Source organism: Myotis daubentonii, chromosome 9 (assembly GCF_963259705.1).
Source record: "Myotis daubentonii chromosome 9, mMyoDau2.1, whole genome shotgun sequence".
Classification (NCBI taxonomy): Eukaryota; Metazoa; Chordata; class Mammalia; order Chiroptera; family Vespertilionidae; genus Myotis; species Myotis daubentonii.
This window is the reverse complement of record NC_081848.1, coordinates 80,798,528-80,823,469: the sequence shown is the minus strand read 5'-3', so window position 1 is coordinate 80,823,469 and position 24,942 is coordinate 80,798,528. Positions and strand designations below refer to the sequence as shown.

General features: G+C 56.6%; 3 protein-coding genes and 1 long non-coding RNA gene across 7 annotated transcripts; 2 read left to right on the top strand and 2 right to left on the bottom strand.

Moving 5' to 3' along the window:
• Positions 1-824: 824 nt before the first annotated feature.
• LOC132241403 (uncharacterized) lies at positions 825-4,193 on the top strand. Of its 2 annotated transcripts, XR_009454490.1 has the most exons (3): positions 842-949; positions 1,314-2,883; positions 3,115-4,193. It is a non-coding gene; the product is annotated as an uncharacterized LOC132241403 (long non-coding RNA). The 2 variants fall into 2 exon arrangements; XR_009454491.1 differs by lacking the exon at positions 3,115-4,193 and having other exon boundaries at positions 825-949; positions 1,314-3,104.
• A 2,302-nt stretch (positions 4,194-6,495) lies between these two features.
• On the bottom strand, positions 6,496-9,962 carry CFL1 (cofilin 1). The gene is made up of 4 exons (XM_059710057.1): positions 9,808-9,962; positions 7,676-7,983; positions 7,342-7,418; positions 6,496-7,167 (listed from the first exon to the last, which is right to left on the bottom strand). The coding sequence occupies exons 1-4, from the start codon at positions 9,808-9,810 to the stop codon at positions 7,055-7,057; spliced, it is 501 nt and encodes a 166-aa protein (XP_059566040.1). The 5' UTR covers positions 9,811-9,962; the 3' UTR covers positions 6,496-7,054.
• Positions 9,963-11,964: 2,002 nt separating this feature from the next.
• On the top strand, positions 11,965-18,026 carry MUS81 (MUS81 structure-specific endonuclease subunit). Of its 3 annotated transcripts, XM_059710053.1 has the most exons (17): positions 11,965-12,064; positions 12,197-12,389; positions 12,483-12,612; positions 12,858-12,940; positions 13,677-13,775; positions 13,889-13,957; positions 14,115-14,200; positions 14,773-14,913; positions 15,110-15,205; positions 15,293-15,414; positions 15,507-15,604; positions 16,176-16,292; positions 16,386-16,481; positions 16,662-16,790; positions 16,868-16,971; positions 17,456-17,539; positions 17,631-18,026. In XM_059710053.1, exons 2-17 carry the CDS (start codon positions 12,255-12,257, stop codon positions 17,695-17,697), a joined length of 1,656 nt encoding a protein of 551 aa, XP_059566036.1. In that variant the 5' UTR covers positions 11,965-12,064; positions 12,197-12,254; the 3' UTR covers positions 17,698-18,026. The 3 variants fall into 3 exon arrangements, with proteins under 3 accessions (XP_059566036.1, XP_059566037.1, XP_059566038.1); XM_059710054.1 differs by having other exon boundaries at positions 12,017-12,389; positions 17,614-18,026; XM_059710055.1 differs by lacking the exon at positions 16,662-16,790 and having other exon boundaries at positions 12,017-12,389.
• Positions 18,027-18,413: 387 nt separating this feature from the next.
• Positions 18,414-24,484, bottom strand: EFEMP2 (EGF containing fibulin extracellular matrix protein 2). The gene is made up of 11 exons (XM_059710056.1): positions 24,327-24,484; positions 23,949-24,060; positions 23,674-23,722; positions 22,853-23,059; positions 22,131-22,253; positions 21,745-21,861; positions 21,469-21,588; positions 20,159-20,278; positions 19,947-20,073; positions 19,542-19,737; positions 18,414-18,706 (listed from the first exon to the last, which is right to left on the bottom strand). The coding sequence occupies exons 2-11, from the start codon at positions 24,057-24,059 to the stop codon at positions 18,545-18,547; spliced, it is 1,332 nt and encodes a 443-aa protein (XP_059566039.1). The 5' UTR covers position 24,060; positions 24,327-24,484; the 3' UTR covers positions 18,414-18,544.
• Between the last annotated feature and the right edge of the window lie 458 nt (positions 24,485-24,942).

Below are 24,942 nucleotides of genomic sequence, written 5' to 3'. Positions count from 1 at the left end.
AGGGCAACACAGTCTATTTACTTATTTATTTATTTACTTACTTACTTACTTATATTTTTATTTTATTTTTATTTTTTAAAATATATTTTATTGATTTTTTACAGAGAGGAAGGGAGAGGGATAGAGAGTTAGAAACATCGATGAGAGAGAAACATCGACCATCTGCCTCCTGCACACCTCCCACTGGGGATGTGCCCGCAACCAAGGTACATGCCCTTGACCGGAATCGAACCTGGGACCCTTCAGTCTGCAGGCCGACGCTCTATCCACTGAGCCAAACCGGTTTGGCTATTTTTATTGATTTCAGAGAGGAAGGGAGAGGGTGAGAGAGAGATAGAAACATCAATGATGAGAGAGAATTATTGATTGGCTGCCTCCTGCATGCCCCCCCACTGAAGCTTGGGCCCGCCACTGGGGCACATGCTCTTGACCAGAATCAAACCCGGGACTTTCAGTCCTCAGGCCAATGCTCTATCCACTGAGCCAAACCAGCCAGGGCAACACAGTCTTTTTTTAAAAAGTGCTAAAATAACTGGTTGTTTATATGGCAAAAATGGATCATAACCTAAATTACATAGAAAATTAATAGAAAATGGATCATAGGCCTAAATATCAAAGCTAAAACTATTAATTTTTGAAGAAAAAATAGAATATCTTCATGACCTTGGAGTAGGCAAAAGTTTCTTCAAGAGTACACAAAAATCCTTAATCATAAAAGAAAAATCTGATATATTGAGCCTGTAAATTATAAGTCATTAAAAGAGTAAAAAGGCAAGTAGGAAATATTGGCAACACATATAACTGACAAAGGGCTTGTCTTTAGTATATATAAAGAGTTCCTACAAATCAATAAGAATAGCATTTTATAAAGGAGGTTAGGGGAGGAACAAAAGATTCGAATAGGCATTTTACCGAAAGAAGATATCCAAATGGCCAACGGGTACCTAAAGTGGTGTTCAAGGTCATCTCTCCCCAGGGATTACAAATTCAAGGTCATTCCTCCCCAGGGATAATAGCGTGCTATTATCTTACCACCCTCGTATGGCTAAAATAAAAAGGACTAACAGTTCTCTAAGTGTTGGCAAGGATGTGGTGCAACTGGAACTTCCATACAATGCTGGCATAAGTATAAATTAGTACAGTTATGTTGGAAAATTCTTTTGGATTATCTATGAAAGCATTTTACACATGACTTCCTTATGGCCAAGCAATTCTCATACCCAATAGAAATTAGTATTTAAGTCCCTCAAAAGACATACAAAAATGTTCATGGTAGCTTTATTCATAATAACCACAAACTTGAGCAAATGTAGAATGGATACATAAACTATGAGATATTCATATAATGGAATACTACATAGCAATAAAAAAGAACTGCTGCACTCAACATTTATGTGTCTCACAAAGAACATGGACACAAAAAAAGTATATACTGTACAATCACATGTTTATGAAGTTCAAGATCTATGGCGATATTAGTCAGAATAGTGGTCCCCAATGTGTGCCAAAGCCTGTGACAGTTGTGATGCATGAAAGTGTTTCTGCAGCACCTGGAGGCCCACCCCACCCTGCCACAAAACCACTTCTTTGACTTTTTGGAATACAGCCAGGATGTGAGCTGGGCTAGAGCACAGGGATCACCCCTAGGGGTGAGAGGCCGGGCTCTAGGCGGGCTGAAGCCTCTCGTCAGCTCTGCAGTGGCATGTGCCTGCAGTGGGAGGTGCAAATACCCACTCCAACATCATACCCTCCCCACGTGTGCCTCAGCTGAGTACCGGAGGAAAGAACAGAAAGGAGATCCTTGGGGGTTTTCTGAGGAATACAGGCTGTCCTCGGGTTATGTCGGATTTGACGTACGTCGTTTCATGGTTACGTTGCCATCCCCCATTTATTTATAAAAAAAAAAAGTTCCATCATTTCAACGTATGTACATATGTGCTTTTATGTTTTTTCATTATTTACTAGAGGCCCAGTGCACTAAATTTACACAGGTAGGGTCCCTAGCAGCTGCCGGCTGCTGGCTGGGGCCTCCCTTCCCCTGGCAGCCTGCCACCGCCACCTGGTTAACTCCCAGTTGAACTCCCGGTTGAGGGGACAATTTGCATATTAGGCTTTTATTGTATAGGATTTACCACAAGTATAGGTCAGGAATTGTTATCTTTTAAAGTTTTCTTACTGTTTCATTTCATTACTGCTGTGTATGTGCTCCATGTGAGTGACGTAGGTGCTTAGGTAGGTGGGTTCTGACTTACGGCGAAAATCGTGTTATGTCGTGCTGTCGGAACGGATCTCTGAGGTAACCCAAGGACCTACTGTATTGTGAAGTCTGCAGATGAAGCCCTCATCACTGGCATGTCAGGGCTCAGGGTGACAAGCTGTGGGGCTGCTTTCTGGATTCACCCCAGGGCCTTAGATCCACAGGAAAGATCGAAGCTAAGGGTGGCAGTGGGAGGAAAGCCACTGTGGGGCCTGGCCTAGAGGAAGATTGTGCCACTCTTGGTTGTCTGTGGTGCCATGCTCTTGGTCACAGTGGATTTTATCTTACTCCCTTAGGTGGATGACTTTGACCAAGAGGACCTTCCTGCTGGAATACCACACCCACGTCCGGGATGCCTGCCTGCGAGAAGACTGAGTCATGCACCCCCACAAGTGTACACAGGGCCCAAGGAGCCCTGGATTCCCTGCCCCCTCTCCCTGGTGGTTTGGTTCCCCAGGAGAGAAGAGAGTGGGAATGCCCTGTGTCTGTCCATGGCCACAAACACCAGAGGTGAGGCTTGACATTCAGACCAATGGGTTCTGATGGAGGCCTGGCAGACAATTCTATTCCTATTCTATTCCTTCACTAAGTTGTCTGGGAACACAGGAAGTCAACCAGCTAAAAAGGTGAGAAGTGGCCCTGACCGGTTTAGCTCAGTGGATAGAGCGTCGGCCTGCGGACTCAAGGGTCCCAGGTTCAATTCCGGTCAAGGGCATGTACCTTGGTTGCGGACACATCCCCAGTAGGGGGTGTGCAGGAGGCAGCTGATCGATGTTTCTCTCTCATCGGTGTTTCTAACTATCCCTCTCCCTTCCTTGCTGTAAAAAATCAATAAAACATATATATTTTTTAAAAAGGTGAGAAATGCCCAGCTGGCGTGGCTCAGTGGTTGAGTGTTGACCTATGAACCAGGAGGTCACAGTTCAGTTCTCCGTCAGAGCACATGCACCGGTTGTGGGATTGGCCCCAAGTAGGGGGCATGCAAGAGGAAGCCAGTCAATGATTCTAATCATTGATGTTTCTATCCCTTCCTCTCTGAAGTCAATAAAGATATATATAAACAAGTGTGAGGATTCCCTCACCCCCCTGCTGCCCTTTCTCTATAGGTTCATCTGTGGAAACCTATCTCTCTGCTCTAGGTGGGAGCTGGGAAACAGGAGAGGGAGATTTCCCCAGGGGTGGGGTAAGGACTGGGAAGCTTTAAGCAGCCACGTAAGGCCCCTGCCCTAACTCCTCCCCACTGCCTCTTAGGAGCTGCCTCAAATTGGCAGAATTCTTTGAAAGACGGAAGTGTGAGTACTGCCTTCTACGTTGAAAGGCCACACAAGGATCCCTTGCAGGGAAGAATCCTGGGAATGGGTAAAGCTCCAGGATAATTTTGGAATCTTCATGACTTCTTGACTTACCCTCCAGACTAGTTTAATAAAGAGGTGAGTGGAGACAGAGATCCAGCCTCAAGTGTGTGTGGTGATGGAGGATGGGAACGGGGCCGGGCGAGGCATTTACAGGGATGTGCCTGTGCCTCTGGCAGTCTGCACTGTGCTGCCAACATCCTGCCCCAGATCTACTCTTTCCGAACTCTTCTCCAAGAGTCACTGGTGTGCGCCAGTCTTTCTAAAATGTGTTGGACCACATCTCTTCCCTGCTCAAGACCCTTCAGTGACCCTGTCCCTTCCAGAAACTGCCCAAGACATAAAGCACAAACTGGCCACTGCCATCCAAGGGTTCCCACTGAGCTTCCTGCTACCCAAGCTCATACCAGATTTGCACACCTGCAAAACCTTTGGTGGTTGTCTCATTCCTACCCAACCCCCAAGATCCAGATCAGATCCCACCTCGTATGTGAAGCCTTCCCTGGCCTGAACATCAGGGTTTCACCTAATAGTTATCAAACGATGATGGATATTTATGAGTAGTAGCCCCCAGCCCTTAGCTGTTCCTCAGCAAGCTCCCTCTCCAGCCACCTTCCTGAATCACAAGATGGAGGGCCAAGTGGCCTCAGACAAGAACCCAAAGCTGTCAGACATGGTGCGATACATGGGAGACTCACAGGCAGCCAAGGTGAGATGGCCCCAGAGCAGACCTCAGGGCTAGAGGCCAGTGGGACTAGAGCAGCCAAGGAGGGAAGGGCAGTGACCAAGTGACCCTGTGTGCCTGCTGGCCCCAGGACCTGCTGTACCGGTGGCTGGGGGCCCTGCCAATTGATAATGCCAAGGCACGCACGAGGAACCAGGGATGGGGACTGAAAGCCACGGCATTCCTCTCCCCGCCCCTCTCCAGACATGGACACCAAGTCCCTCCGTGTCGCCTCTTGCCACAAAGTTGGCGGAGCTGGAGCTCAAGCATACCAAGGTGAGCCCTCCGGCCTCACTGAGCCTTCTTGCTACCTCACCTCCAACCCTCCAAGTTCTTTGCCAAGTGTCTGAGAGCAGCCTTGAGCAGTCCCAACTGAGGTTCAGGGCCATGTTTCCCAATCTGGGGCCAGGACCCTGCCCTTAACAAAGCCCTCAATAAATGGCAACTGTTACTGTTGAGGCACGGGATGAGGGGAGTGATCTGAGGTACATGGAGACAACACCCTGTCTCAGGGAGCATGGTGGCACAGGCCAGGGACATCTGGGACCTTTCTCCTCTGCAGGCTATCACACTGTTCTCTGGAACACCCTTGTCACCCTCAAAGGGAAGCCTTAGAGCAGCCAGATCCGGCTCTGAGCCATTTAATGACAAGTCTCCCAGACCTCCCTCCCCAGCAAGGTGCCTCCTTCCCCACCCACAGCAGCCACTGGCCATGCCCATAACCTCCCAGGGCAGGCAAGCCCAAGCCCCACCCATGCCAGGTGCTAGGCCCTGCAAGAGAATAGGGCAGCGTGGGTACCATACTTGTCCACAAGCAAGCAGAGCAGCCTGTTCATAAAGAGCCTGGTCTTGTAACGAAGAGGCCTGCTTTTACCCTTACTTCCCAGTTTCAGGGACCACCAGGCACACCCTCTACCAGGGCACTATGGAGACCAGATCCTGGGGGAACACAGGGAGCACCCCACAAGCATCCTCAGCCATTTTCCAGAGAACCAACAGACTCCATGGGAAGGTGCAAGACCCAGTACTTAGAATCCAGGGCCAGTCAAGGAATGGACCACAGATGGCAAATCCTCTATACCCATTTTCTAAACAGTAAAATGGAACTACCCCTTCCTGCCTCCCACGGATACTGGCAAGTTCCAAGGAATCAGGTCCAACTCTAGGTTTTTAGATTGGAATGGAGGGGGGTATAAATCCCACATTACCATGCCTAGGACAGGTTAAAGCCTAAATTACAGGTTGGAGAACTCACAGCATTGCTGGCAAAAGGATTCAACCTCTAGCCAACACCCCCCTTGATTAAACAGAAAGGCAGAGCCCAAGACACCTGGGTCTGAAGTCCTGAGCTCCACCTGGTTAGCCCCACCCTGGACTCCAGCCACATTTACAGCAGGCCAAAGGCTCAACTTGGCTTCTGACTCATAGCAGCCGCTAGACCTAGCCCTCATAAATAAGTCAGCCATTCAGGGAAGGGAGAGAAAACAGCAAAAATAATCCTGAAGGTGGAGAACGTACCTCAAAGGGTAACCTGTGACTTGCCATCTCACAGCCCACATCTGGGAAGGACTGAGCACAGGATCAGAGAAGGGGCCTCACTGCCCTGTCACCCACCAGGGTCAAGGCTATAGAAGAAAGCAGTTCAGGCATAAAGCCCCTTTTGCGGGGAAGGCCCCCTGCAGATATATCCTGGCTCAGGTACCTCCTAAATAGCCAGTCTGGTACCAGCTGTGACACCACCTGTAGCATGAGTGGCAATTGTCAGAAGGGACTTGGCCAGTAATGGAGGCCAGATGAGGGTATGGGCTGGTTGGAGGTAAGGATTATTTTTAAAAAATTTTTGTTAATGCTAATCCGAGGATATGTTTCCCATTGATGTCTAGACAGAGTGGAAGGAAGGGGGAGAGACACAGAGAAACATCGATACAAGAGGCACAGAGATTGGTTGCCTCCCCCATGCACCCCAACCAGGGTCAGGGACAAAGCCTGCAACCGAGGTACGTGCCCTTGTCCAGAATCAAACCCGAAACCCTTCAGTCCAAGGGCTGATGTTCTATCCACTGAGCCAAACCTGCCAGGGCAGAGGTATAGAAAAGATTCTGCTCATTCTCCTAGCCTATTGCCCCAAGATCCCCTGGACCCCAATCCTGAAACAAACAACCTTTAATTAAGTGAGGCTTTTTATTGTTGTTTTTCTTCCTTTTTTTTTTTTTTTAATTAAGGGTCCCTTACTGGTCCTGCTTCCACGAGTGGCCGAGGCCAGGTGGAAAAGGGGAGGGGAACCAGGCAGCATGGGGAGGGGTTATCTTCACAACATTCCATTTATACACAGAACTAAACAGACAAGCACAGAGTCACTATTGCGGTTAGAAGTTGGCAGCATGGGAAAGGGGGGGAACAGGTTGCAAGTAGGGGTGTCGTTAAAAAAAATACAGGCCCTCTCCAAAACTGGGGTGCCTGGGGTAGGGAGGACTTGGTCTGCTTCAACCCAAGAGGAATCAGAAGATCAAAAGCTGTTTGGGAAGGCCAGAACCGTCAGGGGTGGAGGGAGAAGGAAGGTCCAGGGGGTGGGGGGCTGTTTGGCAACTGGGTGAAGGGATTGCCCTCCCCCTGCTGGGATCCCTCCAGCCCCTCCGGTCTGGCAGAAGGGGGGCAGCCTGCAACCCCCCCACAGGCAGGTCTGGGGCTGCCAGATGCTCCAGGCAGGGGGCTGGAGGGGGTTCACAAAGGCTTGCCCTCCAGGGAGATGACAGCACTGCCCCCCAGCTTCTCTGCCAGAGTGCAGCGGTCCTTGACCTCCTCGTAGCAGTTTGCTTGTAATTCATGCTTGATCCCTGTGGGGAAAAAGGGGGAATGTTATGGCCGGGAAGGAGCCAATCAGAAAAGATGGAAGGGGAAGGGACAAGGTTACTTTCCAAACAGGCAAGAAAGAGGGGCCAGAACCACTTCTGCCATGCCAGGCACCCCACCCTGCAGCCAAGACGAGCAGAAGCACATGTGGCCCTTACCCGTAAGCTTCTTCTTGATGGCATCCTTGGAGCTGGCATAGATCATTTTGCTCTTAAGAGGCGCAGACTCAGGAGCCCTGGAGGGAAATAGAAAATTTGCAGCAAAACCCCCTCGAGTCTAGGAAGTGTCCTCAAACTATAGAGGACTTCCAGAAAACACTTGGGCTAGCTCCGAGCATTCAAGCTTTCATCAAGTTCCTCATAGACAAGTGTTCTCCCTCCCCCAAAACACACACCTCTGGTTAATCAGGAGCCACAGATTTCCCATCCTGAGAAAGGGCAGGGCAGAGCTAGGACAGGTGACACAGAGAAGTGCCTGCACTGAGGAGCTCACCAGAAGATAAACACCAGGTCCTCCTTCTTGCTCTCCTTGGTCTCATAGGTTGCGTCATACAGGGCATAACGGCAGTCTTTGTCCGGCAGCATCTTGACGAAAGTGGCGTAGGGGTCGTCTACTGTCTGGCCCACATCACCTACCAGGATCTCCTTGCCCTCTTCCAGAATGATGTTCTTCTTGTCCTCACTCAGGCAGAAGAGCACCGCCTTCTTGCGCTTCTTCACCTCCTCTGGTGTTGAGGACTTACGTACCTTCATGTCATTGAAAACTTTGATGACTCCATCAGAGACAGCCACACCAGAGGCCTGGGGGGGGACAAGCCACACACATCCCGTAAGGAATATTTCTGGGGCTCCCCCTGAAGTCCCTCCTTTGCTTTCTTAGTTCCGTCTGCATGCCAAAATAGGATAGTCCTCAGCCCCAAGAGGTCATTAATCCCCTTCCCAAAACAAGTGACCCTATTTTCCCACCCAAGCCACTATCAAAGAACCAGATGGGACACAACGCCAGAGCAGCAGCCATGGAGGAGAATTCTGATCACCTAATTCAGCACCACTCCTCCCCCCTGACATCTTACAGGCTAACCATTAAAGACCTGTGGGAAGCAGAGCCCTGGCTGAGACATTAGCGCAGAATCAAGACTCCACAGGCTGCTGACTCCTTTCCTACTCACAGTACTCAATCTCAGCTTTTGGATGAAAGTGCTGATTTAGACAGACGGAGGGGCCACAGACACACCACAGTGTTAGATGGGACACCAAATGTGCTCAACAGTTCTGAAAAGTTCATCAGAACTGCTCAATACAGTTATTACGCAAATTATCCTCTTCTCTGCTGGAGTTTTCTCAACCAAAGCAAAAATTACAACCCCTAATTACGGCCCTACCCGACAATTCCCTGTCCTCTGGAAAAAAATACAGGCCCAAAGGTCGTCGATAAAAGTAAACAGGCCAAGCTAAGGGCCCACGGTACTTCAAAGCCCTCCAAACTTCTATGGTGGGTAGTGTTGGGGGACACCCGGAACGGGCTGTCCACGGCGAAATCGGCCTCGCCCCCCTCCCGGAACTGCAGAGGAAGTGGACCACGTGACTCAGCCGCTTCCGGAGTAGGCGGAGGAAAGACATCAGCTCGGCTCGGCCTCCTCCGAGAGAAACCCTACCCAAAGGCGGCAGCACTTACAGGGTCTCAACCCCAAAGACTCGCCTTTGCCGGCCGGCATATCAGCCACCCTGGCAAGTTACAAGACCTCCGGTTCTCGCAGCCTTGGGGCCGAACACGGGGCGGGGAGGTTTCCGGGCGGTGCCCGCCTGGGTCACTTCCCTAAACGAGGCTCCACCCTCAGGGCCCATCCGGGAAAGCCGAGGGCCCCGCTCGTCCAGGGTTCTGGGCCGAGCGGCCAGACCTGAGCGTGTGCGCACGCGCCAACCGTTCCAGCCTTTGCAGGGTGTATACGGCGGGGAGCCCAGCTCGCTTTATGCGCTCGCTCGCTCGCAGGCAGGGCCGTGGCCTCCGTGGTGTACGCTCAGTGAAGCGGGCCAGCAATCCCCTAATCCCAGGCGCTCGCGCCCGGACCCCGCCGCCCCAGTCCCTGCTGGGCGCGGGCATCCCTACCACCTGCTCTCGGGCAGACCCGCCTGCCACGGGAGGGTGACGCGGAGACAGGAACAGCCCTTGGGTGGGGCGCGCGCGCGCCAAGACCGCTCGCGCGCTTTTCCTTTGCCGCCCCCGGGTCGAGTTTGGATACCGCGTGCTCCCGTCGAGCGCGCGTTCCCGTGAACCGACTCACTTCGGCCCCGCCGCGGCGCGCAACACAAGCTGCTCCATGAGGGGCGGGCACGCGCGCACCCCGGACCCCTCCCCCACGGCCGGTGTCCGCGCGGGCGCACCAGCGGGGTGGGGGAGGGGAAGGGAGCCCAGGGGGCGCGCGAGCGACGTTGAAGCCGGCCCTCCCCTGCGCCCACGGACGCGCACGCGCATCCCAACACCGACCGCCCCTCAGCGAGACCCTCATCCCGCTTGGGGAGTTGGGGGAGGGGGTGCCGATGACGCCCCCCGCCCCATTACCTCCCGCGCGCTCAGCCGACCGATTCGCAGCCGCCTCCCCTCAGGCACCGTAGCCTAGCGCTCACCATGTTTCCGGAAGCTAAAGGAGATAGCAAGAAGAGCCTGGAAAGACGAGTGCCGCTGCAGCTGCTGCCGGGATCCGACTGAACGCGGCCTCTCCCGGCCCCTTCCGTTTAGTATGAACCGCACAATGAGGGGCGGGGCTGGCTTCCGGCGCTCCCACTGCTGGCCGACGGGTAATGAAGTCCGAGGATGCTGCACCGTCCGCCGGCCACATTGCATACTGGGAAATGTAGTCCGAGAGAGGCGGGGCTATGGCGCGGAGCGCGCGCCTATTGGTCGAGTTTCCCAGGAAACATTATGAACCGAGAAAGGTGTCGGCGCTCCTTAATAGACCTGAAAAGGAGCCCAGACTTCCCGAATTTTGCGAAACGGTTTTTCTTAAGAACTATGTTGGTACTTTTAGGGTTCCTTGGTTTGAAAATTTTCAGTGAGTTACCATTTTCTTTTCTGAATTGAAGCAACTATTCATTGGCTTGGAATCCAGTCCTTGATCAAGGAGTATCGTCAAGTATAAGGTGTCTTCAATCTAATAAACATTCATTGGGCACTCTCCATGTGCAAAGACAGTCTTGTCTCCTGAGAAGATACCATATGCAACTTAAGCAAAATAAAAGGGAAAAGACTACAAGGAAAATTTTATAAATAGCTTTGTTTTTGTTTTAAGTGTTTGGCAAATTCACGAGGCAATAAAAGGAGAAGGGCAGGGGTTTGTGCATTCAATTCAAGGATTATGTGCCTTTTGCTAGACAGTCAACAGAGGAAATAGGTATTAAATCTTGTTCTCGAGTTGATAACCAGGAATATGATTAAACGTACAAAAATTGAGACAAGCTCTGCAGGAACATAAGCTTCACAAAAAAGAAACTGGGGCGGAGGCTCCGGAAGATTTTGTTGGCCTCGAACAATGACCCTTGCCGCAGTGTACAGGCAGAGAAAACAGGGTCGCAAACAGGGGAACTAGGACTACTGAAGTCACAAGTGGAAGCCGGGTTTTCATTATCTGGGGATCAGTGCCCGGAGTGGGGTACCTCGCAGAGCATGCTGGGGGTTGTAGTCAGGGACTTTGCGCCGCACCGCCCACCAACCGAGCTACGCGAAGCCACAGGTGAAGGCCGCTGCTCGACCCCCGACTCTTGCTAGCGACCCAGCCTGAAGAAGCTGGCTCCACCTTTCTTAAGCCTTGGAGTTTCCAAGAGCAACTGGGAGGGGAAGGGCGATACCGCAGTTACCCTGGAGACGCTCCCGCCCGCCCCTAGCCGCGGGATGCCCTAGATGTCCTTATTAGGACAAGAGACTAGAGGGGGCGGGACCAACCCTAAAGCTGGCTGGAGGCTCCTTATAAGGCAGCGTCGGGAGGGAGGCGGGAATTCTGAGTCCGCTGGAGGAGTAGGGTCGCGGCTGGGCGGAGTCTGAAGGGGCGGCTGACCCGGGCCAGCACCTCGTGACTTCCAGTACTGCTGCTGGGGGCTGCTCCCACTCCCTGGCGGATAGATACCCTGGTGCTCTAACTCCTCGTGAATATGCTAAACATTTCACACAAGAACGTATTGTCTCTCAACATGGGACCTCTTTGCATAGATTTCATCTGAAACCTCACCGAGGATCCAATGAATCGCATATCGTCAAAGTGTTTCCTTCCACCCATGTCTTGCTTCTTACCTGCTCCTCCAAATCTAACGACCTGCTGATCCCGGCCACCACCCCCTCACCTGCCAGGATGCCCAGCACCTCTTACTTGTTCCCCTTCTACTTGCCCTCTGTCCCCCTCCCACAGTCCTTTGGCCTTCCCTGTACGTCCTCGACTTCGCACCCCTGCCCCATTGCCCTGTGTCGTTTCCTCTGCCCCAGCTCGGGATCACCATTTCCTCAGAGGGTCCTTCAGCTCCTACCGCGTTACTTTTGTGTCCTTATGCCCTGTACACCTTCCTAGACATCTCTATTGAAAACATACCTGCACCTGTTTGTCCCCCACCCCGCACCGGTCCAGCCCTTCCCAAGCCCAGTTTCTTTCTCCGGCCTCCTCCGCTACGGCGAGGCTGAAACTGACAGCCTCAGGTTACTTGGTTAAGCGCCGCCCCAGCCAGCCCTCCGGGCCGCAAGGGGGCGCTGTTCTCTCCATCGCCTGCACAGAGACCGCTCTAGAATCCGTAGAGGGAGAAGGGACGGGTTTAGGCTCCGGGGGCCGGGGTGGGACGCGTCCAAAAGACTGAAGGGGCGGGGGGTGGGGGGAGGTGGCTGGAAGACCTTAGGGAGAGCACTGTAAGTCTCTGCAGTGCAGGGGCGGGAGGGCAGCGGGAGGCTATTCTCTAGTTAGTGACCCTCGTCGGACAGCGAGTTGGGAGAGGTCCCGCCCTCGCCCATCTGAGCCAGGTGTTCGAATCCTTTGTCTAGAACTGGTGGCGTCCCAGTCCCACCGGCTTGAGGCACCAAAGGACCAGCCTTGGGGCTCATGGCGGCGCCGGTCCGCTTGGGCCGGAAACGCCCGCTGCCGGTTTGCCCCAACCCGCTCTTTGTACGTTGGCTGACCGAGTGGCGGGACGAGGCAGCCAGCAGGGGGCGCCGCACACAATTCGTATTTCAAAAGGTGGGTCTCGGCCCGGCCTGATGGGGCAGGTGCTGGCGGGGCCAGACGACCAGGCCCGCCCTGACCCGCTACGGTACCCTGTACCCCCGCCAGGCGCTGCGATCTCTCCGGCGTTACCCGCTTCCCCTGCGCAGCGGCAAAGAAGCTAAGATCCTACGGCATTTCGGAGACGGGCTCTGCCGGATGCTGGACCAGCGGCTGCAGCAGCACCGATCTTCGGGCGGTGAGCGCTGGAGGCAGGGGTCGGTGGTCCCCGGAGCCTCCCACAGTGCAGCCTTCGCAACCACCTGGCATACCTTAACTCCCCACTCCGGTGCCAGTTGCTGCTTGACGTTGGCCTAGTGGCTGGCTCTCTCAGAGCCGCACCGCTCTCAGCTACCGGACGAGCTGGCAGTGTCCGAAACCCTCCCACCTGCTGGATTTCTGGATTCCGTGGGGTCTGGGGTTGACTCTCTTCTGCTCCCGCAGGTGATCGTGCCCCAGATGCATCTGGAGCTAAGAGTCCAGCCCCGGAATGGCCACCTGCCGAAGTCCCGGAGGCTTCCATGCCAGTGAGGATGGGGAACGGGGAAGTGGGAGCACTCGGATGGAAGGAAGACGTGTAGCTCTCCCCACCAGTGATGCCTAGCCTTGGGCAAATGAGTATCTTTCTGAAACTTAGTTTTCTCATCTGTAGATGAGTATGTTGATTGATAATAGAGTCCGTTGGGAGAGTTCCATGATCAAGCTATTTAGGAGGCCACGCCCAGTAAATTGTGGGGGTTGCTGTTACTGAGTTTTCTTGTGTTACCACCTCTGTCCTGCAGTGGGTGGTAGAACTGAGGCGGCGCCAGGTCGATTACACCACCTCCCCACAACCCTCTACTGCAGTGGTTCCCAACCTTGGCTGCACATTAGAATCACCTGGGAATCTTTTTAAAATCCTGATTTCTGGGCCCCATCCTCTGGAAATTCTGTTTCTTTATTACTAATGTTGTGGCCCCACCCCATAACAAAGAAACTGAATTTCCGGAGGATGGGGCCCAGAAATCAGGATTTTAAAAAGATTCCCAGGTGATTCTAACGTGCAGCCAAGGTTGAGAACCACTGCTCTACTGCCTCATCCCAGGTTTGCAGGGGGTCATCCCACCATCTGGCCTATTTTACAGATGTGGAACCCGAGAGGCAGCTGAGTGACTTATCCAGGGCCATGCTGAGATAAAACCTGGACCTCGGCCCCGCCAGGAATTAAGTCTGCAATGCATGGCTCTCTGGCTTTTGTGTTCAAAGCCCCTCTGTACCTTTCAGGTTCCATCCCAGCCCGAAGTGGGAAGCTCTAGCAGCTACTGGCCGGCTCGGCACTCAGGAGCACGAGCAGTACTGTTGCTGCTCTATAGAGAACACCTGGTGAGGGCCGCTGCACCCGGAGTCGGGAACCAAGGCAGCGGGGCGGGAGGCTCCCGGAGGAGCCTGGTGCCGGCACCGAACCTCCTTTGGTTACATTTCTGCCTTGATTACAGAATCCTAGGGGCCACAGCTGCCTAACCAAGGAGGAGCTGCTGCAGAGGTGTGCCCAGGAGTTTCCTAGGGTGAGCACTGAGGGGGGAAGGATGGGGCCCAGTGGCTCTGGATCTAACCCTGAGCCTGCCAGGGGCTGCCCTTCCTGGGAGAAGTGGCATGGGGCACAGGGAGTTGGACACACGGCAGCACCAGGGGCTCTCTAAGGGTCTCCTCTTCTGTGGACAGGTGGCCCCTGGGAGGACTGGACCCTGGCCAGCCCTCCGCTCCCTTCTCCATAGGAACCTGGTCTACAGGACACACCAACCAGCCAGGTGGGGTCAACTACAGGCGGTGCAGGACCAAGTGGTGGGAGGAGGATCATGCATGATGTTCTGAGTGGGGCCTGCAGTCACCTAGCAATTCCTAGGTCTCATAATGTTGAAGTTGGGGGAGGCCTTACCTCCAGAAGCCCCACTGGGGAGGGGGGGGGGGGCAGGAGGGTCTGAGAGACCAAGCAGGGAGGGTGAGGTGCCACAGGTTACTGGACAAGCAGAAAGGCTTTGCTGAGAACATAGCATTTGACAGGTCTTAGAATTCAGAGGGTAGAGATGCAGGGAAGGCATCCCTGGGAGGAGGGAACAATATAAACAAAGTTGGGAGGAAGGAAAGTCTGTCTGAGACGTGCGCATTGCAGACTTGACTTGAGAAATGGCCCTGGGCAGGTCCAGAGGAAGCTGACCTGAGGGGCAAGAACACAGCCTGGGGTGTTGGGGGTGGGAGCCACTGGACTTATTTGTACAGGTTGCCCAGGGCGTGGTGAGACCCGCTCGCCAGCAGCAGGCAGGAGAGCCTGCCCGGTATGAGTGAAGAAGGGAGATCTGTGTTTGTCTCCTCCGCCTACCAGGTACTCACTGACCCCGCAGGGTCTGGAGCTGGCCCAGAAGTTGGCAGAGTCAGAGGGCCTGAGCTCACTGAATGTGCGCAGTGGGCCAGAGGAGCCCTCTGGGGAGGAGCCAGAAGTGCCAGGATCGGCCTCAGCTGAGCTGTGAGGAAGGGAGCAGGGAGAGGGGGGATGGGAAGAAAAGGGAAGCAGGAGGAGACCCAGAAATGAGGCCAACACCCCACCCCTGTCCCCATCACCTACAGCTGAGCTGTGGCTGCACCACTTCCACTGGGTTTGGAGGGAAACTGCCTTGGCACTGAGGTTCTGGCCTCACACAACAACCCCCTCCTCCCTGTAGCAGCGCCAGTGAAGGCAGTGTCCAGCAGCCACCGCTGGAGCTGAGGCCTGGAGAGTACAGGGTGCTATTGTGTGTGGACGTTGGCGAGGCCAAGGGGTGAGTGAGGTGGGGGAAGTGAGGGAGGGGGTGCCGGGGGCTGTCACTGGCCTGCCCTGACCTAAGCCTCCCACCTCGCAATTCCAGGGCCGGGCACAGGCCCGAGCTGCTCCGCCAGCTGCAGCGGCTGCACGTGACCCACATGGTGCGCAAACTGCATGTTGGGGACTTCGTGTGGGTGGCACAGGAGACCAGGCCCAGAGACCCATGTAAGGGGTGTGGACAGTAAGGTGGTTGTCAGAGGCAGGGCTGGTGGGTGGGGGGACATGAGCCAATGGGACCCTTCTTGGCCTCTCGGCAGCAAGACCCGGGGAACTAGTCCTGGACCACATCGTGGAGCGCAAGCGGCTGGATGACCTGTGTAGCAGCATCATCGATGGCCGCTTCCGGGAACAGAAGGTTCCTTTACCAGCCTCACAGAACCCACTACTTCCTGCCTGCTCTGGGGTTTCCTCAGCCATGAGGAACCCAGGGGCAACTCCTGGGTAGCCTCAAGGAAGAGTTCCCACAGCTCCAGCCACACCCTATGAGAGCTGCCCCTCGGCCCCTCCAGGGGCACAGCAGGTGCACAGGTGTCTGGCTGGGCTGAGGAGCATATTAAAGACCCCTGGAGTGTCCAGGCCCTTCAGTCTGGCATAACAAGGCCCTAAGTTCCAGAAGTGGAGCCGCTGTTTCTCAGTACTGGCTCCTGGGCTGATCCCATAATTAGAGAGACCGTATGGGCTGAGGGAGGCTGGAAGAATGGGCATCATTAAAGGTGGTGGACAGGCTTTCCATGCAAGAGTACCAGCATGAACAAAGGTGGGGAGGTCACTCTGAGACAAGCAGAAAGACTAGGGAGGACAAGATGAATCGGTGGGATCAGGGTTCCATGGGGATGCTGAGTGACACGATGGGTGGGCCAGCAGAGGGCATCCAGGCCTTACAGTCCCTTCCTCCCCCCTCGCCCCCCTCCCCCCTGCTTCCCCAGTTCAGGCTAAAGCGCTGCGGCCTGGGGCGCCGAGTATACCTCGTGGAGGAGCATGGCTCAGTGCACAACCTCAGCCTTCCCGAGAGCACGCTGCTGCAGGCCGTCACCAACACTCAGGTGAGCTCGGAGGGCAGGGCCAGACTAGCAGGGGACCCTGTGGTCTGTGGCTCGGGCCAGGAGCACCTCCCTCTGCTGGGTCCTCTTCCCCAGGTCATCGATGGCTTCTTCGTGAAGCGCACAGCAGACATTAAGGAGTCAGCTGCCTACCTGGCCCTCTTGACACGGGGCCTGGAGAGACTCTACCAGGTGAGCAGGTGCATGTGTCTGCACTGGTCCCTTTCCTGGGCCCTGTGCTCCCTCCAGGACAGCAAGGTGAGCGAGATCCCTGTTTCTCCGGTTGGCCCACGGGGGCCTAGGATCCGGCAAGGACTGGCTGGGGGGTTTTCCCTAGAGCTCTGGCCTGGCCTCAGTCCCCTCTCCCCTCAGGGCCACACCCTACGCAGCCGCCCCTGGGGAACCTCAGGGGACCCCGAATCAGGATCTGGGCCCTCCCCAAATCCTCTCTGCTCACTCCTCACCTTCAATGACTTCAACGCAGGAGCCATCAAAAACAAGGTACTGCCTCTGCCCAGATCCTCCTCAATGTGGTCCAGCCCCAGATGACCCCTAATACAGTCCTCCCCTGACCCCAGGCCCAGTCTGTGAGGGAGGTTTTCGCCCGGCAGCTGATGCAGGTTCGAGGAGTGAGTGGGGAGAAGGCAGCAGCCCTGGTGGATCGGTACAGCACCCCTGCCAGGTAGGCCCCTGGGGTGCCCTGCCCCTGCCCCCAGCATGGATTTCAGCTCAGCCAGTGCTTGGTGGAGGGTTTGGTTCCGTGAGGGCTGTGCAGGCCCCGAGGTGGACAGATTCAGCCGAACCTTGGGGAGGTTGGGTAGTAAGGAAGACAGTGTCAGGCGGGACCAGACAGTATCCCAGGTGTTGGGGGAGCCCACAAGAGGGAGGTTTCATTCCACCTGGTGTAGCAGAGAAGGCATCTTGGGCTGGCGGGGGCCGGGCGCAGGGCAGGGGCTGGGCCACAAAAACTGGGCAAGAACTTGGAGAACAGGAAGGGAGGGTGCGTGGGATGGAGCAGAGCTTTGAATGCCAGGTTCAGGAAGTACGAAGTGGTTCTGACTCCTTTAGCCAGTGCAGACCCCTTCCTACCTGTCTCCCATGACTTTGGCCCAAGCTGCTCAGTGGGCCAGCCGTCAGCCATTGTAAATGCCCCACCCCATCTCCAGCCTACTGGCCGCCTATGATGCCTGTGCCACCCCCAAGGAGCAGGAGATGCTGCTGAGCACCGTCAAGTGTGGGCAGCTGCAAAGGTGAGGCAGGGACAGAACCTGCAGGGAATGGCTGGGGCCGAAGTGGCTGCGGTCCAGGACCTGACCCTCGTTAGCCTCTCTCTTCGTGCAGGAATCTGGGACCCGCTCTGAGCAGGACCTTGTCCCAGCTCTACTGCGGCTACAGCCCCTTGACCTGAGCTGGGCCAGGAGACGGACCCCAGCACCCATCATCTAGGCTAGCCAGCCTTTCACCAGCATCTTAGGGCTTCAATAAAAATCTAAGTGTTTGCAGCTTTATGTGCTACGGAGATGGCAGGCCCCAGGGCCTTGTGAAATATCCAGGTGGTTTTAACTGAGCTCCTCAGGGCCTGGAGTTTCCTGGGGGAGCACTGAGACTGGCAGGGAGATGGAGTCGGTGAGCTGCTGCAACTTTGAATCTAGTTTATGTCATCAGACGATCCCTGATCAAATAAAATTTCCTTCGATAAAAGGTTCTGTAGCTTGGAAAAGAAAAGTTTAAGAAGCACTAACAGTCAAATCGCCTCATTTCATGGATTGGAAAACTGAGTCCCAGAGAGCTACTAGGGTTTGTCCAATGGATAGTTTGAGGCCAAGGGAGGATGGGAACCAGGGCCTCCTGGCACTGCCGAGAACAGGTTTCTCAGGCTCCCTGCAAACCAGCCAAGCCCACATTTCTGCTGCGGCCTAGAGTCTGCAGCCTTGTTACTTCCTCCCTTCTCAGGGCGATTCTGATGCCCATGGTACACAGACCAATCCCAGCCTTGGGGACACAGCTCCCACCTTCTGCCAAAGCGGTCCCCTCAGCCTAAGCCAACCCCCACCTCCCACAAGCCTGGCCCTTCCCCAGCCTGGGGTTCACTACGGTGTTACCCGCCCTCTCAGCCACCAGGACTCCTCTTTCTCCCTTTATTGCCTCTCTCTCTACCCTTCACACAGCATCTTCCCTTTTAGCAGAACGCGGTCATCCCTGAGCCCGGGCTTCTTGGCTACAGGGACCTCCCCCCTGAGGGCTCGCCCCACTCCTCAGAAGGTGTAGGCCCCCACGAAGACGGTGAGTCTCAGTACAGAGCTGGCCCGGTAGCTCATGAGGGAGTTCATGGTGACCATCTCGAGGTCCAGCACATACTCCCGGGGGCCCGTCACGGGCCGGGCGAGGACCAGCATGGCGCTGACATTGTTGATTTGCTGCAGGGCACAGTGGGTGGGGGGACATGTAGATTGCATCAACCTTCGTGCCAGGACCCTCCGCCAGCATCACCTCCCTGCCCCTGTCTTGCACCCACAACCAGCTGTCTGTGAAGTGGGGAGAGAGCCCTGGCCAGGCTGTGGTCCTAGGCTGTGGTCCCAGGCTGTCATCAGGCTCCATGACACCCTTGACATCTCATCCCCTGCACCCAGGCTCCCGCCCTCAGAAATCTTTTACTGGTGCTCTTCCCGCCCTTTCCAGCTAGTTCTTCTGTCTAACCAGGGTCAACTGTAACTCAGGGCCAGGTGTGAGACTTTGGGGAGTGGCGAGGCCTTTGGTGACCTGGAGCAAGCGTCTCTCCTTCAAAGCTTTCAATTTCAGAAAGAAAACAAGGACGGATACCAGATAAACCTGTGCGCCCTCTCACTACTCACCCCTGGACCCCTCCCTCCTAACAGCTCCACGGGCAGGGCTGATCCTCTGACCCCAGGCCACTGCCCCAACCCCGTCTCTCAGGCCCAGCGCCCCCGGCTTGTCCGTCATGGACTCTGCCTGTAACCTCGGAAGTCCTCTCCTGTCAGTCACTTGTTCTAAGGGTGAAGAAACGGGGGCCAGGTACGAAACTCAAACCCCAGTGTGTCCTGAGAAGTACATGTAACAATCTAGTTTGTTCCAAGGGAATTTACAACACCCCTACCTTTCTACAGAAATTCCGCCCCCCCGGGGCGGGGCATGGTGGCATAACCGAATCTCCCGTTTAAGGTTTCCTGGAATCCAATTTTGGATTATGCATGTCATTTGAGGGGTAGGGGTCGAGGTAGGGGAAAGCCTTACCCTAATGTAGAAGTCCCCCTGCGAGTTTCCAGCACGGATCTGAAAGGCATTGTAGGCGCCGGGGTAGACGGAGGTCGCTTGGATCTGGAACACGTCGGCGGGCACGCTCCGCTCCGAGGTGATACTCATGTAGCGGTGCACGATGGAGGAGGGCTGCTCTCGGCACAGGGGGTTGGAGGCTGGGCAGAGGCAGCGACTAGGGCCCACGGGAAGGGGATACGAATGAGGTCCTCCTCCATTCCCCAAATTTGGCCCACCCCCAAAATTAGTGCGCATGGTTGTCATGAAGGACTGCAACTCCCATCAACCCCCAGGGCACTTGCCAGCCCCAATAGCGGCCGGCCAGCTGCAGAGCCCAATGGGCGTTGCACTGTGTGTGGAGGGGGTGGCCTCAAGTTGACTCACTTGTCGGACACCTGCACATAGGGCTCCACGCAGCGGTTGGTGTCCACACAGCGGTAGCCCCCATAGAAGTTGACACAGGTTTGGGCCTCAGAGCACTGGTGTGCACCGGACTCACACTCGTCAATGTCTGTGCCAGGGGAGAGGGGCTGGAACCTGGACATCAGGCCACTAACCCCTGACAGCACCCTGCCCACCACCTGGGCAACCTGTACCTTGGCAGAGGCGCGTGGCCAGCAGCTGGTAGCCCTGTGGGCAGTGGCAGGAGAAGCGGCCGGGCTCATTGACACAGCGGTACTGGCAGAGGTAACTAGAGTAGCTGCACTCATCAATATCTGCGGGAGGAGAAGGAGCAGGGCTCTGGATCAGGGCAATTCTCTCAATTCAGCCCCATAAACGTTTACAGAGAGAGCGCAGCCCCTTAGGTCCAGTGTGGGAAGACGGGATGAGACAGCCATGCAAGCACAGCAGGGGTACAGAGAATTCAAAGAAAGGTCTGCCCAGACCGCCCAGCTCACGGACTGTAAGAGGAAACTAAATGAAAGCTCTAGAGGCTTGGTTTTATTCCTACTGAGTTTGGGAAACCTCAATTTCGCTGTCAATAAAATGAGTGAGTTAGACTAGCTGAACCTTGAGGGCCCAGTCGGCTCTGGCTCCCAATTCCTGCAACCCACAACCAGCCCACAGCCACCTCCTGCCACTGTGATCTGCACAGGCAGGAGCCAGGTTTTCTACTCGGGTTTCCCTGATGCTGCCGTGCCCCGAGCCAGGGACCAATGGGGCCTTACTGGGCAGCAAAGCATCATATAAACAGGGTATGTGGCCAGTTGACATGGAATGAGAAGTCGGGGTGGAGACCTGGCCCCATCTTCTCCTAATTATATGATCTTGGGCAAGTCACTTAACCCCTCTTTGTTGAAGGACTTTATGCTTATGCTTTTCTTGTAAGCCTCTCAACAAACCTTGAAGGAGATAATGTCTTCATTTTGCAGAGAAAGGAAAAAAAATTATACTTACCTTATAGGATTGCTGGCAGGATTAAATAAAGTCAAGTATATAAGGAAAGTTCAGGGAACTGTCCCCGCACAGGGAAAGTTCTGGATGAATGGCATTCACTTTAAAGTGTTGCTGCTTGGGACTTGATGAAGCCTGTCATTTTCCCACTTAGTTCTCAAGACAACCCATTTTACAGATGAATAAATGGGTTTAGAGAGAAGAGTGACTTGTCATAATCCTGGATTCCAATGCAAGTCAGTCTGACGACAAGGGAGGAGGCCACTTACACCCTTGCTCCGTCTGCCCCCTGGCCTGACTGCTCCCCTCTGCCTTCCCTACCAGGCTGGGAGTCGTGGTGGGCAGGTCTGCAGGAGCCTGCAATGCAACCAGCTGGGGGTGAAGTATTTAGTAGGTATGTGGGTGCAGTATGAACGGGACATGGAGGCCTCAAATGGAGGACCGTGTGGCAGGAGGCACGGCGTGACGCAGGGGGCCGATGGAGGAACACTTGGAGGGGTGGAGCTCTCACCACTGCAGGAGAAGCCATCCCGGTGCAGCTCGTAGCCCTGGTGGCAGCGACACAGGAAGGTCCCATAGGAGTTGAAACAGCGCTGCTCGCATGGAGCCCCCATGTCACATTCATTCACATCTAGGGGTGCCAGGAAAATGGAAGGAGTGAAAGCCAAGGAGCAGCCCAGAGCCCCAGGAGGCCCCATTTCACCTGTTCACCTGGTCTGGTCAGGAAGGGAGCTAGCTCCCCACCCCACATCACCCTGCCAGGACCCAAAGCCTGGCCCAGCCTCACCCACACAGGAGCGGTTGTTGGACCCCAGTTGGAAGCCTGGCTCGCACTGGCAGCGGAAGGAGCCAGGCAAGTTCACGCAGCGGTGCTGGCAGTAGCGGTAGCGGCACTCGTCTATATCTGGGATGGAGGGCAGAGGGCAGAAGTCAGGTGGGACTCAAGCTGGCTGGGGGTTAAAGCCTCACCACCCACAGTCTTGTCTGTGTCTGGGAGCTGGGCTGGGCCAGATCAGGCAGGACTCACACACACACCCACCATGTGCTGTGTCTGGTGACAGAGGTGGCAGGGGTCTGGGGGGGGGGGGGGGGGCTGGGATGGGGATCAGGTGCTAGGGCGAGAGCCAGGTCGGGGCACAGAGCAGAAACTAGCAAGGCCGCTCCTGGACTCACCCACACATTCAGGCCCAATCTTGCGGTAGCCGTCCGGGCAGGTGCACTGGTAGGAGCCGGGCAGGTTGTGGCAGTCCTGGCTGGGGCGGCAGTCGTGCAGGCCCTGGGCACACTCGTCCACGTCTGCAGGAGACACCACTCAGCCCCTGCCTGGGAGCCCCTGCACCACCCCTCAGGACAGACACCACAGTGTTGGAGGACACACAGGCCAGGAACCACTCACATGGCACGCGGGTGATGTACCCCAAAACAGGAACACATGGATTAGACCCTCCCAACAGCACAAGTAACAGCCTGCCAGCCTGGGAGCCAGCAGGAAAGACACCCCTAAGCTGTGAGAGCCCGTGCCAGGGAAGCACAGGAAACAAGGCCCTGTCCTAGGAGCACTGATGCCAGGGCCTTCCTCCAAGGCCCATGGTGCCCAGGGATGGGGCCAGATCGGAAAGGGGGTACGTGGACAGAGGCTGTGAGGCAGAGCGCTTGCACTGTGTCTGCAGCAGTGGAGGGGAGGGTCCCGCAGGCTGGCTAGGGTAGAGGGACAGGAGCTGGGGCCATCTGTGGCAGACCCCACACAGAGTGAGGGTCTGGGTGAGGGTCCGGGTGTTGTTCCAGGGACTCTGAGGAGGCTTTTGAGCAAGGGAGGGACAAGAGGTCTGAGTTGTTAAGGTGAGTGACAGACACTTGGTAGGTGGGCTGGAGGCCTCCATGCCAGGGTGACTCACCCACACAGCTCTCTTGCTCATCAGGCTCATAGCCTGGTGGGCAGGGGTTGGGGTGCTGAGCAGGGGGCACTGGCGGCGGCGGTCCCTCGCCATGCAGGTCGTTGATGACGGCAGCTGAGCGGGGCAGGCACAGGTAGCCCCCATAGTGGTTGATGCATTTCATCTCCCCCTTGCAGGCCTCGGGGATGGTCAGGCACTCGTTGACATCTGCAGAGAGGGGCCTGCTGGGCACAGCCAGCTTCCTGGGCTGGCCGTGGAGGGGGTGGGAGGCAACAGCCGAGCTTGGCTTTCTCTAAGCTGTGTGACCCCCAGTAGGGCCTTCCCTCTCTACTCAACACGCTAAGGCTGCCTGCCCAGGACCTCCTCAGGGCCTGCCAGGGCTGATGGGGTGGCTGTTCCCACAGTCACCTCCGTTCTCTTGTCCCTAAGAGAGTCTATCCCTCACCAAAGCTCTGGCCCTGGCTCAGCCCAAGAGTGAGGTGCCAGCCTCCTTACCCACCCCCCCAGACACTGCCTTCCGGGGAAATGGGGCACAGCTGAGTAGGAGAGTGCTTCCAGAAGGTGCTCCTCAGGGCAGTGCCCTGTTGCTCTCCCGCTAACTGAGAGGTGGGGGCAGGGTGTCCTGGGTTTCCCTGAGAAGGAGGGGCCTGGATGGCTTCCCCACCCCTAGCTGAGCTGGCCCCCAAAGAACCAGAGCCGGCCTCCGCAGAACAGAGCTGGGCAGAGGACAGGCCACTGGCCTCCTGCTGCAGCTCTTGGAGCTGGGGTTGCAAACCCTTTCCCGGTTCCTGGGGGTGGGTCGGTCCCCCAGGCACACTCACCCCGGCAGTGCTGGCTGTCAGGGTCCCACTCATAGCCATCTGTGCATTCCTACAAGGGGACCAGCGGTGGCCAGTGTTCATCCCCTGTCCCCTCCGCTGACCAGGCCAAGGTCAGGGTCCTGAGCCTAGCCACCCTCCCGGGACTGCACCAAACAATGGCCCCGGCGGCTCCACCAACCAGGGGAGAGGAGGATCTTCCCCAACAGCAGCCCCCCAGGATCCTGGTCTGTGTCCCTGCCCATCCCACCCCAGGCCAGTGGCCCCACGGTCCCCACCGTGTAGCTGTCGGGCTCCTCCGAATCCTGGGGAGACGCTGCCCCCAAGAGCAGCAGCAGCAGCGCCCAGAGCAGCAGGGAGCCGGGGAGGCAGGAGGCGAAGGGGAGCATCCTGGGCGGAGGAGGCGGGCAGGGGTCAGCGCCTCCGGCCCCGCCGCCTCCCGCTCGGCCCGCACGTAGGAGCCCGGCGCTTCCCCGGAGGGAGGGACCCTCCGCAGCCGACCCCTCGCGCAGGCCGGGCCGGGCCCACCGCCCAGGCCGCCCCGCCCCCGCCCGGTCCCGAAGCGGCGCGGGCGGAGGAGCGTGGGCCTCGCTCTTCGCAGCCGCGACTGGGCCGAGACTGCGGCTCGCGCCCTCCCCCCACGGCCCGCCACTCACTTGGCCCGGGCGCCCCCGCGGCCCACGGCTCCGGCGGCTCGGCTGGCTCCGGCAGCGCCTGCGGGCGGACGGACGGCCCGACGGCGCAGCTCCCTGGACGCGCGGCCCCAGGAAGCGCCCCCCGCCCGCCCGCCCGCCGCGGCGCGGCCCACCCCGGCGCCTCCGCCCGCCCCTCAGCGGATTCCTGAGCCCGCGCCAGGGGGAGGGACCCCGACCCCCCGCTTCTCCGCCCTTGGCCAGCCGCAGGCCCCCGCCCGGTCCCCCGCGGCGCCGTCCGGAGCCGCCTCCGGGCTCTGGGCCAAGGTCTGTTCCCCTGGGATCCCTAGCGAGCTCCAGGGGCACTGATCCTGATGCCCGGCCCCCGGGCCTCCCGGGGAGCCCCCGGCCCTCTCTTTGTGCGCCCCAGCATGTCATACTGCGCACCCGACCTGCCTAACCCGCGCCTCCAGAATTCCATCCTGGGCACCCACCCACAGCTTCATGTCGGGCCCCAGACTCTGCGCCTCCCCGAATGTCGTCCTGGGCACCTACGCCTAACCGCATCCTGGGACGACCAGGCCTCAGCCTAGCTAGACCCTCTGTTATTCTGCGAACCGGACAGCCATCTGGAAACACC

What these genes read in the sequence shown, in the direction of transcription:
- MUS81 (XM_059710053.1), top strand. Translation starts at nt 12,255, where the DNA reads ATGGCGGCGCCGGTCCGCTTGGGCCGGAAACGCCCGCTGCCGGTTTGC. An exon ending in AGGACACACCAACCAGCCAG is followed by an intron (nt 14,201 to 14,772) that starts GTGGGGTCAACT and finishes TCCGCCTACCAG; the next exon opens with GTACTCACTGACCCCGCAGG. An exon ending in GGATCGGCCTCAGCTGAGCT is followed by an intron (nt 14,914 to 15,109) that starts GTGAGGAAGGGA and finishes TCCTCCCTGTAG; the next exon opens with CAGCGCCAGTGAAGGCAGTG.
- CFL1 (XM_059710057.1), bottom strand. An exon ending in GACCTGGTGTTTATCTTCTG is followed by an intron (nt 7,419 to 7,675) that starts GTGAGCTCCTCA and finishes ATTTCCCTCCAG; the next exon opens with GGCTCCTGAGTCTGCGCCTC. An exon ending in CATCAAGAAGAAGCTTACGG is followed by an intron (nt 7,168 to 7,341) that starts GTAAGGGCCACA and finishes TTTTCCCCACAG; the next exon opens with GGATCAAGCATGAATTACAA.
- EFEMP2 (XM_059710056.1), bottom strand. Translation starts at nt 24,059, where the DNA reads ATGCTCCCCTTCGCCTCCTGCCTCCCCGGCTCCCTGCTGCTCTGGGCG. An exon ending in GATTGGGCCTGAATGTGTGG is followed by an intron (nt 21,862 to 22,130) that starts GTGAGTCCAGGA and finishes CCTCCATCCCAG; the next exon opens with ATATAGACGAGTGCCGCTAC. An exon ending in TATGTGCAGGTGTCCGACAA is followed by an intron (nt 19,738 to 19,946) that starts GTGAGTCAACTT and finishes CGTGGGCCCTAG; the next exon opens with TCGCTGCCTCTGCCCAGCCT.